The 17,876-nt window shown below is 39.3% G+C and overlaps 1 protein-coding gene across 6 annotated transcripts in view; it reads right to left on the reverse strand.

The window, feature by feature from the left end:
* Window positions 1-14,281: 14,281 nt before the first annotated feature.
* Window positions 14,282-17,876, reverse strand: part of B3GALT1 (beta-1,3-galactosyltransferase 1) — a 178,656-nt gene continuing 175,061 nt past the window's right edge. For all 6 annotated transcript variants that reach the window (XM_039731106.1, XM_039730936.1, XM_039731019.1 and 3 more), the window contains 2 exons: window positions 17,518-17,556; window positions 14,282-16,938 (listed from right to left, as the gene is read on the reverse strand). In XM_039731106.1, the coding sequence (XP_039587040.1) occupies window positions 15,729-16,709 (981 nt within the window). In that variant the 5' untranslated portion in view covers window positions 16,710-16,938; window positions 17,518-17,556 and the 3' untranslated portion in view covers window positions 14,282-15,728. The remainder of the gene's footprint in view (window positions 16,939-17,517; window positions 17,557-17,876) is intronic.

Here is a 17,876-nt window from a genome sequence, read left to right on the forward strand (position 1 = left end):
TGGTTTGTATTTTGAGTTTCCATGTTCTGGTTGGATTACAGAGTTGTTACAAAAGGCTGCTGCCCTTAGTTTGGGAGAGGCATCTGAGGAGGAGGAGGTGGAGGAAAGGATTGCTTTGGCTCCTTGCTCTCCGAGGCTTTACCGAAGCCATTTTTAAGGCTCCCAAGGGGTTACTTCAATAAATCAATGCTTTTCCCGGGGCAGGTTTGTGTTGGGGGAGAGCGGGAGGGCCGGGGTGGGCTCGGCGGCCCAGCTGAGGCGCCTTGGGGCCGGCCAGGCCGCTCGGGGCTGCTGGTGCCCGCAGGGCTCCCGGCGGGCGAGCCCCGGCGCTGGGCTGGCTCTCGGCAGCCGGCGGGCAGCGGCGTGAGTGAGCGAGCCTTTGTCCGGGCCCCGAGGCCGGCGGTGCCGGGCAGGGCTGGCCCGGCCGTGAGGGCTCAGGGCTGCTCGTCCGGCTGCGGTTCGCAGCTGGCTGTTCACCTGTGTGCCCGAGTGTAACAAAAGGTTCCTGAAACGTGCACATACCAGTGACCCAGGTGATAACTTGTAGCACTGCGACGGGGAGGGGCTAAATTCTGAGCGTTGCTATGGGGTTATTTTTATGTATTTTAATGTGCATTTCTAAGCATTGCACCGTTATTGACTAATCCACTGTACTACTGCTACAATACTTTCTCAGATGAAGTGAATGTTCAAAGGGAAGCTTCTTGTTTCCACTGTTCTAGAAAAAGAAGTGGAATATATATAGAATATATATATCTGGATGAAAACAATGTTCCATGTTCACTATACACCTCCCCAGAAGGTGGGAAAAAGTGTTGGGATATGAGTAGCAACTGTCAGAAGTGCTCATCTGCTATGCTGGTTGGGGCTGCAGGAGGTATCTAAATAAAGAACCTAACGCTTTAATTGAGGCAGTCAGCAGTATTGTACCGAGATAAAGTCCTAACAGTTGTTGCTCACTTGTGATCTGATGCAGAAACATGGTGATACTTCTGTGGTTCAATGAGGCAGCAAATTCATGTTGCACTTTTGTCACAACTGTGTTGGGTTTTAAAACTTTTTTCTTGTTTTTACTGCTAAGATATTGTGTATAAACACAATGTGAGCAAAATGCATTTTTGAAAAGGTAGAAAGAAAGGGTAATTAAGGCTTTAGTGTGTTAAAATGACATTTGTAAGTAGTTTATACTTTTAGTATATACAGAAGGTAAAAAGAAGGTGAAAATGTATAGTACATTGCAGTAGAAAGCAGTGAGCAAGCTATGATGAGTAGAAGTAAATAGCAAACGTCATAGCAATTTGCTTTTTTATTATTATATACACATCCTCTGTTGAATAATAAGGGAAAAAACTAGCAGCTATTCATTCGTTCATGTTTACATAAAAAGCATTAGGAAGCTGGGTGAAGTTCTTATAGATGTGACATTACTTGCCCCAAAATAGTTGTGGTGCTGGCTACAGCACCTGTCTTGTTTGAAAGAAAAGGTCTCTAATTAATGAGGTGAAGCTGGAACAGGGGAGCTGCCATGTAGCTGTCTCTAAGGCCAGGAAAATAGGGCTTAATTAGATGGTGCTAAAAATATAATCATCTGTATGGTGATTATATGCCAGTGCCTGCAGCTGGGCACTTGCAGGCTCTGTGGGCTGATTAATGTCAGTGTCCGTGGAGCCAGCCATGCCAGTGTGCTGTGCTTTAGCTTGTTGAAAGTAGCTCTGTGGACTGAGATGAAAGTCAGTCAAAATACAGTTCTGCATTTATTAGTTTCAAAGTGTTAGTATGAATATAAACATAGAATTTAGCTTAGCACAAAACCAGATCTGGAGACTGGTTTTGCATGTGTAAAGGAGTGGGAGAGAAGGGACATTTCCAGCCTTTTATCTTGTGGGACTCCAGCGTGGGCTTTAGGCCAGGAAAGCTGTTTCCCATGCTGGCAACATATGCTTTTTGTGCCAAGAGAACAGGAGCACAGCATCTCTTCCTTCTGACAAGTGCTGACCTCAGATCTTCCCACCAACGTCTACAGAGTTGTGCATTCAAACTGCAATTCAGCTAGCTCATTTGATAAGTATTCTTGTTTTCTGAACTATTACCCTATGTACTATCACAATTTCCTCTATTGCCCTAGAACACCCTTTGTGAGTGGGAGTGGAAGGAGGAGTAGGGAAATAAGTCAGGAAATATAATTGAATTTTCTCTCTCCCATGTTCTCTCCTGAGATAAAGAAAGCCTTTTCACATAGCTTGGTCCATTGTCACAGCTCCAATTTTTGGGCTTCCAGATCAATCCTATGAAATTTGATTGTGAAGCATCTCTCTTCAGAATGTTTTTAAACACTGTTATTTCTCTGGGTGGGAATGCTGTGTGCAGCTTGTAAATGGTGTGCCTCCCCCTCATGCTTTTCTTTAATCAGAGATCTGTTTTCCTTTTCACCACCTACCTCTGCATAATGATGTTGAATGGTGAGATTTGCCTGTGCCTGGAATCAATTAGCTCTGATGAGGACTCTGACACAGACCTAAAACATTGCTAATTGAGTGCATTGGAAATGCTGATTTCTGTTTAGCAGGGAGCAGAGGATGTTGCCACCCGTTCCCACCTTACCCTCCCACATTTTATCAAAGCAGCAAAAAAAAAAACCAAAAAAAAAAGAGAAACCTTGTTGATAACAAATAGCAGTTAGTCTATTTTTTCTCTGAATCAATTGTGATAGAACTTTATTCAGTCACTTGCTGTGGGTTTTTCTGCTGCATCAAGTGGGCAGCCTTTCCATGCCCTTGCAGTGTACTCATGCATGTGCATGCACAAAGAATGCTAATTATTTTAAAATGAGAAGTTGGAAAAGGATCAGGAACCTACATCTTTGAGTTCCCTGTGCATGAGCTCTGCTAATGAACAGCCAGGTTTACTCAAACCACAAAAACTCCAGCAAAGCCTGGTTTCCTTGCATTTTATTGCACAGTGGCCCAGCTGATGAAATAATCCAGGCATATTAGTTGAGCATTGTGCCATTTTAGTTATTCATTTTCCCTCAATGACTAAGAGTAACATAGCAATGCACATAAAAATGTGGTTTTATATCTGCTTTATGATTGTTAGATTGATGCTCATCAAGCTGCTTTCACAGTTGTGTTCATCTGAGATGTTGAATCAAACTCAGTAGTTGTGAAGTTGTCTGCCACTAATAACATTGAGAATATGGGCAATGGTGGCTCAGTGAGCAATTACAGGGACGTGGAAGAGTATGTGGTAAGAAGGAGAAATATAATTTTCCCTGCATAAATCAATAAGGAGGCAATCTTGTCCTTTTTGGGATATGCATAATTTTCAAGCATGAATTTGAAAGGCTGTGCTTATTTATTGTCTCAGTAGGGTGTAGAAAATCACTTATGCAAGTGGATGTGTTTATGTAGAGGGATAGCTATACAAAATGGAATTGGAGTAGATGGAAAATACATGCCTTTACTCAATTTTTTCCCCATAGCTACACTTCTAAAAATTAATAAAAAAACCAGCAATGTTTCAAATAGGGAAATGTATTTATTTATTTATTCTTATGGAAAGAGACCAAATTGTTACCTGGTTCTTTTCCATCTATGTAATCATTCAGGCTCATTAAGGAAACATGCTGCTCATGTGTAAGAGTGCTGGGGTTCTTTAGATTTAGTAAAAAGGCTTTTTGAGTTGTGTCATGTTTACTCTGTAGACCCCATCAATCTAGTTGTCTTTCCTTTGAGGAAAATTGTGTTGTGATATCTCAAAATGTATAGGAATGTGTGGTTATTTGGTAATACAATTGTCTTTTCACATAAAAAGCAGTGTGCGTAGCTGTCATTAACTGGCAATTGTAAATAATGAAGCAGAAGAACCAGAGAGTGTCTAGAGGGTTTGAGTAGGTGGACTTAGCACTACTCTTGTCCTATAAAAATAAATCAGTAGGCAAAAAGATTTAACCTCACAGGTAGTAAAACTGCTGTGTTCTGGAGGACAGGCTGTGTAGCACTAAATTGCTGCTTTAAGGGAGAAGCCTGCATTTCTACCTGCATCTCTGTTTTTGAAAGCATGGAATTGGTTTTACAAAGCATTCTAGTATTGGGAGGGGGGAAACCCCACCAAACTGCTCCCCTCAACCCACACCTGTGCTGTGCCTGTGGTTGTTTATAATGTAGAGGGCAAGGAAAGCTTTTTGAAGACTTTTGAAGAGGTTACCTTCACCTCTGGTATTTGTATTAAGGTTGCTGAAAGTTTGGTTGTTTCCTTCTGCAAATGAGTATCCTTTTCCAGTGCTCTGCATTGTGCTACTCTATTATTGACCAGGAAAGAGCAGAGTATAAAATCAAATGGTCGGCAAACACAAGTGTTTGGGAAGAAGGGAGGCGTGGGTGTCGGTGCTTCCTCGCGTGCCCGGCCTCGCTGGGGTCAGCCTTGCTGCTCGCTGAGCGCTGGCTGAGCGAGGTGGTGCTCACTGCTCCGAGCCGCGGTGCTCGCTGCCCCAGCGAGACCTGGGCTGGGGGCTTGGCCTCACAATGTGCCTGAGCAAGAAGTTAGCAGTGCTCCGTTCGGATGTAAAGAGTACCTTCCTAGAGGTAAATTTACTGTGCCTTTTTTGCAGGACTTTGTACTTCGGCAAAGAAATTGATTTTACGGTCTTCCAGGTTGCTTCTGTTGGAGAGATCTTATCACATATGTTGAAAGCTGCAGCTTTCTGATGGTGCAAGATGGGCAATTTGTGAAATTAAATAAAATTCCTAACCCCTTTTTTGAGCTCTGTGGAAAGCTTTTTGTGAAGTGTTTTCAGCGAGGAAAAGTGCAATAGTTATCTGGTTGAGGTTGTTAAACCTGAACCTATTCCCATCATCTCATAGAATCAGCTAGGAATCCTGTTGCATTCAGGATCTATTTCTCTCTGACTATCTTTCTTCTCTCTCCTTGTTAGATCACCTCTGATTAAAACAAAGCACTGGAGCATTTACTCTATATTATGAGAAATAGGAAGAAGGTGGAGAAATCTGCCTTGAATTAGAACAGAGGATCCAGAGGGAAGGACCATTATTGAAATCTCGGCCCCATGAATTACTAATACTTCACAACAGCTTCAGTGGGACTAAAATTTCACTCCCAGTCTGTGTCGATTATGAGCTCCTCAGTTTACTCCTGGGGCTATAAAATGGAAAAGGATCCAATCCTGATTAAAGAGTAGGTGTGATTTGAATGGAAGTTGATTACTAAAATCTCTCTGAAGTCTTCTACCCTCCTTGTGCTGCAAGCTTTTCTTATTTATAATAGCATAGCAGAGCTATCCAAGCAGAAAATTACACCAGAGAGAAAGAGTTTTCTGATTATCTCTGATTAGGTTCAGTGCTAACCTTGTAAATTTGCCTGTCAGGTGGGGCACTGCCAAATCACCCATAAACCTGATGTTCTACAAAAGATGGAAAGGTGAGGAAACTCCTGCACTTCTATATTGCTCGATACTTTCTTTTTTGTTTTTTCTTCAAAAGGATTTTTGCAAAGATGAATCTAGACTCTTGGATAAGAGCTATTGAGCTACAACTTAGTTATGTTAATTACTTATTTAGAAGTGCTTTGTGTTCATGGAATTCTGTATATTTATGTGTATGGATTTATATTTGTTATATCAAACATGTAATTTTGGCCTAAATGCAATGATCTGAGTTTATTGGAATAGATGTTAGAGTTGTGGGAAGAAGACAGAATGTGTACTACTCCTCTTGAAAATGCTGCTTTTCATCATGGTGTGGGTCCTGATATGATTAAAACTGCAGTTTTACAAATATGTACTTTCAGAACTGTTCAGATAAATCTGTTGCCAATTGTCTGATGTATTCCAGGCAGCTGAAAATCCCACAGATTATGATATCTCACCCATTGTGAATTATTGCTTAAAGCAAATACACGTCCTGGCATTACACCAAACTGAGAATAGACATGCAAATTAGAATCAGTGGTGTACATTAAATTTCTGAACATATTTATTTTTCTAGAGCTTTGTTATCTGACATAGGTTTCAAAGAAATTAGTATTTTTGTCATCTGCAGTGTGTTGCTTCCATGAAAATTTCTGCAGTTCCCGTTTTTTGTCTAGTCCTTGTACATAAGGCTCCTTTGTTCCTCCTTCTGTCCAGGGTTCTGCACCTCTGGGTGGTGATGATGTGATGTTCTCTTTGCTTCCTGTCATAGAATGGTTTGGGTTGCAAGGGACCTTTAAAGGGTCGTCTGGTCCAGCCCCCTGCAGGGAGCAGTAAACACACAATCATTCCTAGTTTGGATTGGAATGGACCTTTAAAGGTCTTCTAGTCCAACACTCAATCTTTAATTAGATCAGGTTTTCTTAGTCTCCAGCCATATCACAACCAGTAAAAGTAATACCTGGGAAAGGGCAGTGCTGTTTGCTCTAATGTGTCCTTATGAGCTGTCACCCATCCTCACAGTACTTGCTGGGGAAAAAGCAAAATTTTCTCATTTTATTTCTGTATTTCATGTCCATGTTGCCAGCCAGCCACGTGCATACAAATACAATTTTCCAGATGGATTTTTTTCTGGTTTTTCTTTTAAAATTGCAGTACATGAAACATTTTTGTTTCATTTAAACAAAATGCAGCTTTACAGAAATCGTGATGCATTAAAAAATAGTAAATTGTTAGGTGCTATTGAAATGAAAGGCATAGAAAAGAAAATAATGAAATTATTGCTGTAAAGGGGAAATATGGCCAGGTGGTAGTATTGACATTGACAATTCATATGATTTTTATTTTACTTACAGATGTGTCTGTCCCAGCATTCAAATAAAATGTTATGTACTCCTTTGAAGTGGTATATCTCTAGTGTTTAGCAGAAGATAAAAGTGCAAGCTTGTTTTCAATGACATTTCATGCACAGCAATTTCAAAACCATGAAAAAAAATCAAAAACATTTCATTTTAAATGGTCAGGAAATAGGTGATTTGTCACAAATGAAGTAACATTTTTGCTAAAGGTTCACTCTCCTTACCCTCCTTAGTTCATAGAAATCCCGAAATCTAATATTTCAGGCCATCATGATCTTTTCTCCAAGGTAAAGTGTGCTCTTCCCCAGTGTAAAGTTTGTGCCCAAGTGTAACCAACGATCCTGCAAGGTTTTTGTCTGCTTGTGCTGGAAAGCTTTCCTAATATTGCTACTACAGAGTTTGATAACCATTACTGCCCTACAGATTTTGTTTGGCTGTCTGATACAGGTGTAGTTTGCTATGGTACTTTATAGGTTAGACATTTTTCTACTTGTTGATTTAGGGGATTTGGGGTATTCCTGGAGTTGAGACAATAAACAACCTCTGGAGCTTAAACCTTAAATTGCCTAGAGCAGAGGCCTAGGTATTTCAAAAGCTGTTACATGTGCTTGTGGACCTTCTTCCCCTTGTCTCATGTTTCAGTAAATGGCTTTGTCCTGATGAAGGACAGCAGTTATCATCCCACACCAGATAAACTGCACACAACCAGTGGGGTGTTTTTTGGGAAAGTAAGGGTCACCTATTAACATTTACTTAGTCTGATCATTCTTCTGGGCATATGGCTGGTATATTGTCTTCAATATGTCTCTGAGATACCATTATACATCAATGTCTATCATGTTAGGCGCGTTGTCTTGTGTGAATGGTGGGCTTTTCTGGTCTTGTTTATGAGTTGATAAAACAGCCGGTAACTGTTTTGTCAAATACTGACTTGCAAGGCTCAGTTTATTTTCCTATAGATACTACATGTTCTAAGTCCCTTTTAATGGAATCTGTGAACCATTGTGTAATTTATTGTGCCAATTAACACAAGCCAATACCTTTGCAAGTAATTAAATCAGTTTTAAAATGTTGCACAACTCACCCATCTGTTTGAATTGACATCTAAATTGCAGTATAATACGATTAAAAAAGTATACTTCCATAACCTCTACTTCTGTGACAGCACCTGCACTGTGTGCATGTATATTCCCCTATTAAAAAATGTAATTTTAATTACATGCTGTATATATTCTTTATTCTAGCCCATTACTTTTATCCCCATGTGTAGAAATGCTGAATCCAAGAAACAAGGCAGTAAATAATGCTGCCTTTTAATGAGCAATTAAAGCAGCCTATCATCAGCCTTGGCATCAGCTGTGTTACTAATTCAAAGTACAGCTATGCTTGGAATAAAGCGGTGCTGGGGAAGTACAGGCTCGTCCTCACAGGGTACCACTCTCCAGGGGCAGCAGTTCTTCATCACATAACCCATCCTGCAAAGTGATGGCAAACATCATACAGAGCTGGGTGCACCTTGCACAGTTTGTCCTTGTGAAAAACGCCAATCACTTGTTTGTAAGATTTTAACAGTTTAATAGTAATAAAATGGTTATAAAAGTAGTAATATAATTAGAATAATAAAAATCTGGACAATTTGGATTAGGACAATATGAGACAAAAAACAAAGAGTTACAGATGTCCAGGTACCTTTTTCTGGGCAAAAGAAGCCCAAAAAAGAACACATGTTAACAGAGGATTAACCCTTAAAAACAACAGCCTATTGCATATTCTTACATCTCATACATGATGCATAAGTTCCATTCAAACAAAGGATTCTGCCTGGTCATCATCACCTTCTTGCTCCTAATCCTAACGGCGCCTTCATGGCTGAGCAAGGTGGGAAGAAGTTCATTTCTCCTGATAAAAGAGCAATAAATTCTCTTTCTCTGAAAGCGAAATTTTAGGTGTCCTGTGGCTGTCTAATGGGAGTACCTCATTCCTTTCTTTAAAAAAATCTTACATAGCATAGTTTCTATTTAATATTAGGTTATAACCTAAAACTATATTTAACACACTACTTAAGAAAATTAATACAGCATAACTTCCTAACATAATACATGCAATATTAATTTTAATATTTGCGAAAAGCTAATAATAAAATACACATTTTTCACAGTCCTGAATGATCTGGGCCTTTTTGTGGCCTTTGTGAGTGGGAATGATGTTCTGTATAAAACTAATTAACCGCGGACTTTAAAGAGTCTGGGTGTGCAGGCGGCTGTGGGGAATTCCTGGCGCGGGTGGAGGCTGCAGATGGAGCTCGGGGACACAAGACCCGTGAGCCAAAGGGCGCTGGAGCCGCGGGGATGGACACAGGGACACGGCAGGAGCCGGGGCAGCCCGGCTGGGGCTGGAGGGATCAAGGGCCGGGTTCCTTGGCTGGGAGGCTCCGCCGAGGCTGTTCCTGAGCCGCTGCCGGAGCCCCGGGAATGGGCACGCCGGGGAGATCCCTGCCCAGCACCTGCCGTGCCCGGGGCTGCTGCAGCCTCGCAGACCTGGTGTCTGCTCCAGAGGCTAGCGGAAGTTCCTTTTCTGCTGCAAATGTGATATTAGTAAGACAAGCTGTCCTGTCTGGTGAAACGAATCCGATAATGCCGTTTTTGATAGCTCCATGACAGCGACAGAGAGAAGTACTGCTGTGCTCAGCCTTCGTGCAAATACTCTGATTCAATACCACATGTCTGACTTAGCCAGGTATGGGGGCAGCGGGGGCAGCACAGAGAGCACAAGCAGATAAAAGGGTTAAAACACTGAAATTGTGAAATAAAGTATTCCTGATTAAGCAGGAGTTAAAGTGAAACATGAGTTGTGATGAACTATCCAAGATTGTGAGGAAATGTAAAAGGAATAAGGAAAAAAAGCCAAACAACCTTAGACTTGTGATAGTGATCTCGGCAGGCAGAGGCAAGATGAAAGATGATAGATCTTTTTTTCCCCCCATATACCTGAACTAGGAAATATGAAAGAAAAGGTTTTTGAAGGAAAAACTTCAAGTGCTACTTGTCCCTTGAAACTTGCTGAAATCAGTTTGCCAGATATTAGTGTAGGACTGTAAACCTGTCAGGCAAAGGCCCTGTCTTCAGAGAAACAACCTGTTCTTATCTTTGTGGCTGGTTTGAATGGATACTTTTAGACTGGAGAATGCTGAGCTATGCAAAAGCACATAAAGAAAATGGAAAGAGTTTTGGAAATAACAGGGAAATGTACCAGATTGAATCAGATTAAAAGTACAGAAGGACAGAAGGACAGAGCAAGGCTAAGCGACTTTTGTAAATCAAGGGAAAAGCTTGTAATGATGCTTCCCCCGTGCTTTTACTGCTATCCTGAGATACCTAGAGGTCCCATTTCTTTTTGGAGAAAGTGGCTAAGCGACTTTTCAAAATCAAGGGAAAAGCTTGTAATGATGTTTTTACTGCTATCCTGAGATACCTAGAGGTCCCATTTCTTTTTGGAGAAAGATGTCATGTTAGAAAATAGGCCAGAGAAAGGAACTCTTTTTAAGAGATGCTTGATAGATGCAGTATGGTAGGTATCAGCCAGCACACCCAAAGTTTGGGGTATTTGCTTCACCCAAATAAAAGTTGTCTGCATTACAAAACCACTGCACTTAATTCTGTCCAGCTTGATATGTAATGCTGCCTTTGCAGAACAAGTGCTCAAGGATAAATCTTGCATGACTAATAAATGCCTCTTGCTCTTGGCTCTTTCAGGTGAGGCAGAGGTATAATATAGATTCGGCTAATATGCAGACCTAGCAGAAAAATGAATTTTTTTCCTGTGTTAGGCAAGTCATCAGAGGAGATACTTGACACAACTTAATTGCAGGTGTGGTTGAATAAATAAGGTACATTCTTTTTTTTTTTCTCCCCAGATGACTCCTCTTCTTCCATTTCATAAATTCATATTTTTTAACAAGAGAAAAGGTAGCAGATGCTATTCAGTACAATGTTCCCTGTCATATAGATCTGCCTTTTTTGGTGCATTGCTGCTGTAATAGGCCAGTGTCAGCAGTTTTAAGAAGGTTTTCTGCATACTATTTCCACTCAGGGCACTGTAAATTTCTCTGGAAAATCTATGAGAATCAATTAAGTAAATGAGAAAATAGAATGCTTGTAATTAAGATAATCAAGCTACATGAAATCTACCCTACTAGTGCTAATATCTGTATATCTCCAAGCTGTCTATTAATTAAACACCATGTAAGTGTTGCAATTAGACTCAGGCTGCTTTGGTGGAAACATGAGAGATGAAAACGATTGGAGGGGTTTTGCTGTATGTGAAACTCTTGGTTGCTTTTTAAGGTTGCTGCGACATTCCTGGGATGCCTGAGGACTCTATGGAGGCTTCAACTACTTCTGGTGACCACTTTGGTTTGCAGAAGTTACCTTTCTTCTCAGGGGTGGGGTTATTTGCCCCTCCATGTCATGAATGAGTTTGAGTTTTGGATATTGGGGTCAAAAGGCTCCGTCATGGTCACTGTGATGTGAGAGACCCGGGAGGACCCCTTCCCTCTGTGTGGGTGACCCAGCTGGTGACACAGCAGCTTCCAACAACTTCATTGTGGTTTGATGTGATGTGGGGTTTGGGACATTTCTCCTTTTCTCCTGCATGCAGCTTTTGATAGCTGCAAGCCCACATGTTAAGCCACCATGCCAGTAGCAGAAGAGCCCTGCTGAGGGTGTCAAAAAGCTTTGCCACCTCAGACTGGCCAAGTCTGGGTCTCATTGGCTGGGGATGCCAAAGCAGCTAAATAGGGCAGGGCAGAGGATGAACCCCTGTGCTGCTTTGCCAGATATTGCCATGGCTGCACTGATACTACTGCTTTGAAGTTCAGAAACTTCAGATGAAGTAGTACACCTCATCCGTGTGGACATCAGCTTGATGAAGTTGTTGCACAAATAATGAATAAAAGTAGTATTTATTTTTAATTTTTTTTCAATTTTTTTTAAATCTGCTTTTACAGCACTATATTCTTCCTCATGACAAATGAGCCAAGTCACTGACACTTGTTTTCAGGTAATACAATTTACTTTTCTAGAAAGAGGTGAAGAAGAAAACTTACAGGCAGGACACCTTCCATTTTTATCTTGATTTTTTTTTTATTATTATTTGACATTGATACAAAAAAATAGTATCTTGATTAGCAGCTTTGCTGGCAATCCCACAAAACTGTAAATAATACATTAATCTAAAAGAATGCACTCCTACAGACACTACAGATAAAACAATATATACAATTTAGACAAATAAATACATAAGTACAGCCAGTCATATATAATGATACACCTAAATTTCGGTTACTGTTGACAAGCTTTTCTAGTTAATTACACTCTTCATTTACAAATTGCCATTGCCATCTACATTATAAAGACAAAAAACCCTCAAATAATCAAAATTGATACTTAACATTATTATTAGGAAATATGGAAAATGAACCTTGAGGCTTCTCTTTAAATACTCTCATTGTTTTAGCAAAATAAAAAAAGGAAAAATGCTTTTGTGAAAAAATTCCTCCTAAAGAGAGGCACTTCCCCCCAGCTGCTTCACTCAATGTGCTTTTTTCATATGCATTTTGGAATCAAAATGTGATTACAGTCAAACTTTTGAAGTGACTAGAAGCCAGCATGTTTGACCAAGTTGTCATTTGTCCCATGCCCAATGAAACAAAATGACCTTTAAGTAATGTAAATTTTTTTTTTTTATTAAAGGAAGTATATTGAAAACATTTGTTTCTTAACAGTATCCCACATGGCACAAATACTACTGAGTGGAAGGGAAAACTGTCCCTAAAAGTAGATGTATAACCTTTCCATATCTAGGTTCCAATATTTTGGAAATTTCTGAGCAAGGTGAAAACAATAAATCTAAGTGTAACTAGCTAATGAAATCCAATACCAGAAAATTAATAGAAGTAGAAAATTAGGATTTTGTTGTGTTGTTTTAAATTTACTTGACAGCAAAAGAAAAAGTATCTTGTACATTCAAAAGTTAGGGCACACATGCTTAAGGCTCTTGAAACACTGGACAAATATAATGCCTCACTCAGCTCCATGCATAACAGAATCCTACCTAGCAAGCAGACTGACACATATATACAGCTGAATACAGAAGAAAATGCCTTAGAAATATGTACATCAGTTTCAAGATGAACATTTACATTTCTGTTGAAGGTCTATTTATAAATGGCAGGAAATACACTTTTTCAGATACTATTTTCAAGGTGTACCTTGCAATTATTAATGCAATCTACTTGTATTAGGAGAAATTCAAGGCTACCATGCTGCTTGAGCCCTGAGGTATCTGGATTGGGAGCCCTGCTGTCCTCCTGGTTACTAAGCAAAGGCCACAGAAGCATCAGCAGAAATAAGGCAACCAAATCCATTTGTTTGTGATTCAGAACCCCCAGATTGCTGCACAGTGCAGAGGGATAGCAGAAGTGATTGCAGCCTGCGGGTTCAAATTATTACAAAATATGTTCTGGGCAGGATGGCATCTGTGCTATCTGATTTACCCAAGGGCTGGGGATGAATTCCTCCCGCATTTCCATTCATAAACAAGAATATTATGGGACTTGTGTAAGGAAATCTGAACTTCACCCAATCAGCGTGTTATATAGTCACTTATGCAATTAGTTGCACCTTGGAAGTTCTGGATTTAATAGGGCATAGCAGCTTTAATAGGGACTACATCAGCCAGGGAAGCATAACTCTTTAATTAGTCTGGAAGAGATTTAGTGTTCTTACAAAAATTACTAGGTTTTTGGTTTGGGTTATTTTTATTTATGAAGGGTACACAAGCTCCTGTTAACAGTAACTCCTAGGCTGCCTGTTGTGTAGCTTCATCTTCAGATAGATTTGCTCGAGATGGCTCCTGCTAGTGCCTTAAAAGCCAGGTACACTTTACCTTATTTACAAGTCATTTCTTTTGAAATGATAGTGCTGCATCTGTGAACAAGACTAACAATTTGCCATGAAACTGCAAAACTTTTAGGATAGCATCTTCATTCCTCTGTTGCTGTTGTAAAGTGCTGTGTACGTCTATGGCAAAATCAGGTCAAAGTTTCCCTCTAAATTATTCTTCAGTTAATTTCTGACAACTTTATAGACATTCTGAATAACATACAGACTTAACAGTTTGCATATGTTACACATAATGCCAGCTGCAATGAAAGAGACCTTGTGTGTGCTGAGCATGGTGTGAGCAGTCTTCAGCTGATAATATATATGGTGAGTTTTGTTGTTTTTTGTAACTTGTGTGTGAGTTCTTCATTCCAAGTTATTTGCTGAGCAATATCATATTTCACCTCCTTGTTGTAAGGTGGTACTGAATAGAGATGGCCTGAATTTATCAAGAGTTGTCATGACATTTCATAAACATTAATATTTAAAATACATATAAGCATGTTATGAAACTTGAATAAATCTTGTGTACTTGATCTCCTGAGTGGGTGGTGAGTTTTGTTTTTTGTAACTTGTGTGTGAGTTCTTCATTCCAAGTTATTTGCTGAGCAATATCATATTTCAGCTCCTTGTTGTAAGGTGGTACTGAATAGAGATGGCCTGAATTTATCAAAGAGTTGTCATGACATTTCATAAACATTAATATTTAAAATACATATAAGCATGTTATGAAACTTGAATAAATCTTGTGTACTTGATCTCCTGAGTGGGACCTCAGTGAGTATTGACTGTGATGAGTAAACTGAGAACTTTAAAAGGTTTTTAAAAAGGATAGAATTTGTGTAATTTTAATATTTTTTTTCCTTTAAAACCCTCTATTTTGCTGTGAAATTTGTAGATACATGTTATGTACTCTGTTGTATGTCCAGTCAACAGAAAATTGATTGCATTCTTTTATTGGGCTAAATTCCTCTTTTCTACACCATTAAAAATCTGTTAGAATCTTGTTTCTATATGTACTGCAGCAAAAAGTAAAGCTTCCCCTTAAAAAGCTGCTTTTCTGTTACTTGTTTTCAGATAAATAGTGCACTGACTGATGTTGAAATATGCTGCTTATTGACACTTTTAGCATTCAGTATAATTATATATTGCTATTCAAGGTGTTTCATGGAGAATCCATTAATACTAATGAGAGACATTGCCTTGCTTTGAAATTATAAGTTAAGATATTCATGCTTTTCTCATATATTTTAAAGATATTTTTTCATATGTCTCCTCTGTCTTATTTCACCTACAGATTTACTTAATTTTTAAATTGTGTTACATATTTTATGGGCTATTTTAAGAAGTGTAAAGAAATGGGTTATTCTGAAATAATTTAAATAAATGCCATTTGGTGGGTGAAAATATTATTTCAGTGTGTGGGTTTGTTTCTAAGGCCAGTGAAACTCTGATGTTCTTACCTGTCTAAATTCTGCTATTACACCATTAGTAAGCTATTTGGGAATTGCACACGTACTATAAAATACACATGTCAAAGTAGGTATATAAGTTCAGTGCAAATGTTTGCTGCTTAATTTATTAACAAGGCTCTAAATAGAGATGGTTGTGGGGTGTCAAAAGAAGAATAAAAGTATGTTTGTAGTTCTTCATTTCTTAGAGCCTGAGTCTTATCTCAGAGGCTGGGGTGTGAATTGTTAAGCAGCTCATAATAGTTTATTACTGTCCTTTTACACACAGATGCAAGAATGGATATGTGCAATAGGTGATAATATACAAAATCTGAGATTTGACTCCAGATTCTTTCAGTTGGCATAATGTCCTTAAGAAAAAGAGCCTGAAGTTTGTAAACCAGTAGTCAAAGTGAGAATGAAAAATCAGTCATTAAAAATCCTTTCACAGTTAATATCCCACAGTTTAACCTGTAAATCAGCAGATCACTTTGTCAAAAAATAACCAAACTCAACCAAAACTTTAAAAAAGGTATTTACAATTGTAAAAATCTTAACATCTAAGGTGTTTCTTGCTGGACATGTCATTCCAAATTCTGTGCATTTCTTCCGGTGTTATCTGGTGCACTGTGATCACCCTGCGGTACCTGCACAAGCTGTAGGCCATTTTCCAGTGATTGAAGCCACTGTTTTGGAAGGGGTGGATGCCCAGCTTCCGAAGGCAGAGTCCAACGTACACATCTTCAAGATGTAGAAGTCTGGTATGAAGGGAGGTTTTGTAAATCATTTCTGCTACATCAGCTGAAAAAATGTAGCCAGTGCCTGAACAGAAGGGTGGGTAATTGCTGTCGGGATACAAATCTCTGGGCATGTACCACTTACTGCGAACATCTCTTATTGGTCCTCCGTTTATAACATAACCTGTGAAGTACCTTCTCCTTGGCTTGGTGTTAGGTTTGAGCAGCTTATAAATAAGATTGTCCATATTTACAAAAATATCACTGTCTGTCTTCATAACATACTTCGCTTTCGAACAAAATGTTGCTACCCACCTCATCCCCATCAACGTTTTCAGAGTGAGGTTATGGTAAGAGTCGATAAAATCTTCCACAATAATGTCATGAAAAATTTGGCTTTCTTGCTCTACCATTTGATTTAACACAGGATCTGCATTTTTTCCAAGAAGAAACAGAGTGGAGATTTTAATTCCTTTGAAGTTGTTTTCATCGCCCCACGTTTCTCGAATGGCTTGCCTTGCATCAAACTCTTTGTGAGTCGTACTGATAAGAATGACCAAGAATGGGGCGCTCTTCTCACATTTGTTGGGTTCATTGATAAGGAAGTCAAAGGAATGTGGATTTATAGGTCGAGTTCTTATGTTTCCAAAGGAAACGTTTTTTCTGGCTATGGATATGCTGCTGACCTGTCTGTGGCCCGTGTAGGAAGAAGTAGGACGAGTTATACTTAGGTACCAAAGAGCACTTGCCCAACAAACTACTGTCAAAATATATAAACATGAGACCTTAGAAGGCATTGTTCCTCTAGCTCTTCTATTCCATGTGACGAACCGATAGCCTTGGTACCGTGAGTGCACCTGTGTCCTGGGGAGGCAGCATAGTATTAATGAAACTTGAAAGTTCGATATAGAAAAGTAACTCTGTAATCATTCATGGATCTCAAATAGGAGCTATTAACCCTGATGATACTCAGCTTTTCTTCTTTTACTAGCAGCGGCTTCCATTTCTTGAAATTTTCTGTTATTTCTGAAACATATGAAGAAAAATTTTCCATTGCAAGACCATAAAAGCCTAGGGCACAAAAAATGACCTTATATATGGTTGGCCATTAATAAGATAAGTGTCTTAATGCATTTCTCAGATATTCCTTTTTTTTTCTTATGAGGTACCAAAATGCAAGGTAGTGTACTGGAATAGAGCAATAAAACTGAAGTAATGACTTTATGACTGGTAATTTCTCACAGATGGTTTTATATAAAAGAAGATAAGCATTCATAGCATGTTGACCATTTAGATAATTTTAAAGGCATATGAAAATAATTTTATGGTTTCTAGCATTTTCTTTCTTAGCATTTCTTCTGGCCAATCTTTCAAAATGTACTGTGGAACATTTTAAAATTATTTAAAGAATGGAAAATAGTGTACTTTGCTCTAGGATTGGCAGCATCTGTGGCAGCTATGCACACAAATACTTACAAATCTAATTTGGTCTAAATGTTAATGTGTGTCCTGCTAACAAGAACACACTTTGGTGGAAATCAGACAGAATGGAACTGACTGGGAAAGGTACAGAACAGAGAGAGAGAGATATGTATGCTGTCTTACCCATTCAAAGATCAGCGCTTGAGTAGGTTCCATAAAAGTCTAAAAATAAATTAACACAGTTCAGTTATTCCTATTGGTTTCCTTCTCTCCCCCCAAAGCAGTCTTTCCATGAGCAAACATAATTTGTGGACCATGTAAGATGAATCATGATGGCAGCCTAGTACTGGTGGTACTTCACTGGCTGCTGTGCAGAGGGTTGCCTGCCTGGACAGCGTTCTGGCACTGGCAGCCCTGTTCCAGTCTTGCCTCCAGCATCAGGTGGATGGAGGGAATTTGTCAGCTCTGAACATTCCATTGCTCTTGGCGATTTTGCTGGGAACCAGTTCAGTTTATCATCATTTTGTGGAAATGAGACAAGC

Source organism: Passer montanus, unplaced genomic scaffold, assembly GCF_014805655.1.
Source record: "Passer montanus isolate IOZ18808 unplaced genomic scaffold, ASM1480565v1 scaffold1, whole genome shotgun sequence".
Taxonomy (NCBI): domain Eukaryota; kingdom Metazoa; phylum Chordata; class Aves; order Passeriformes; family Passeridae; genus Passer; species Passer montanus.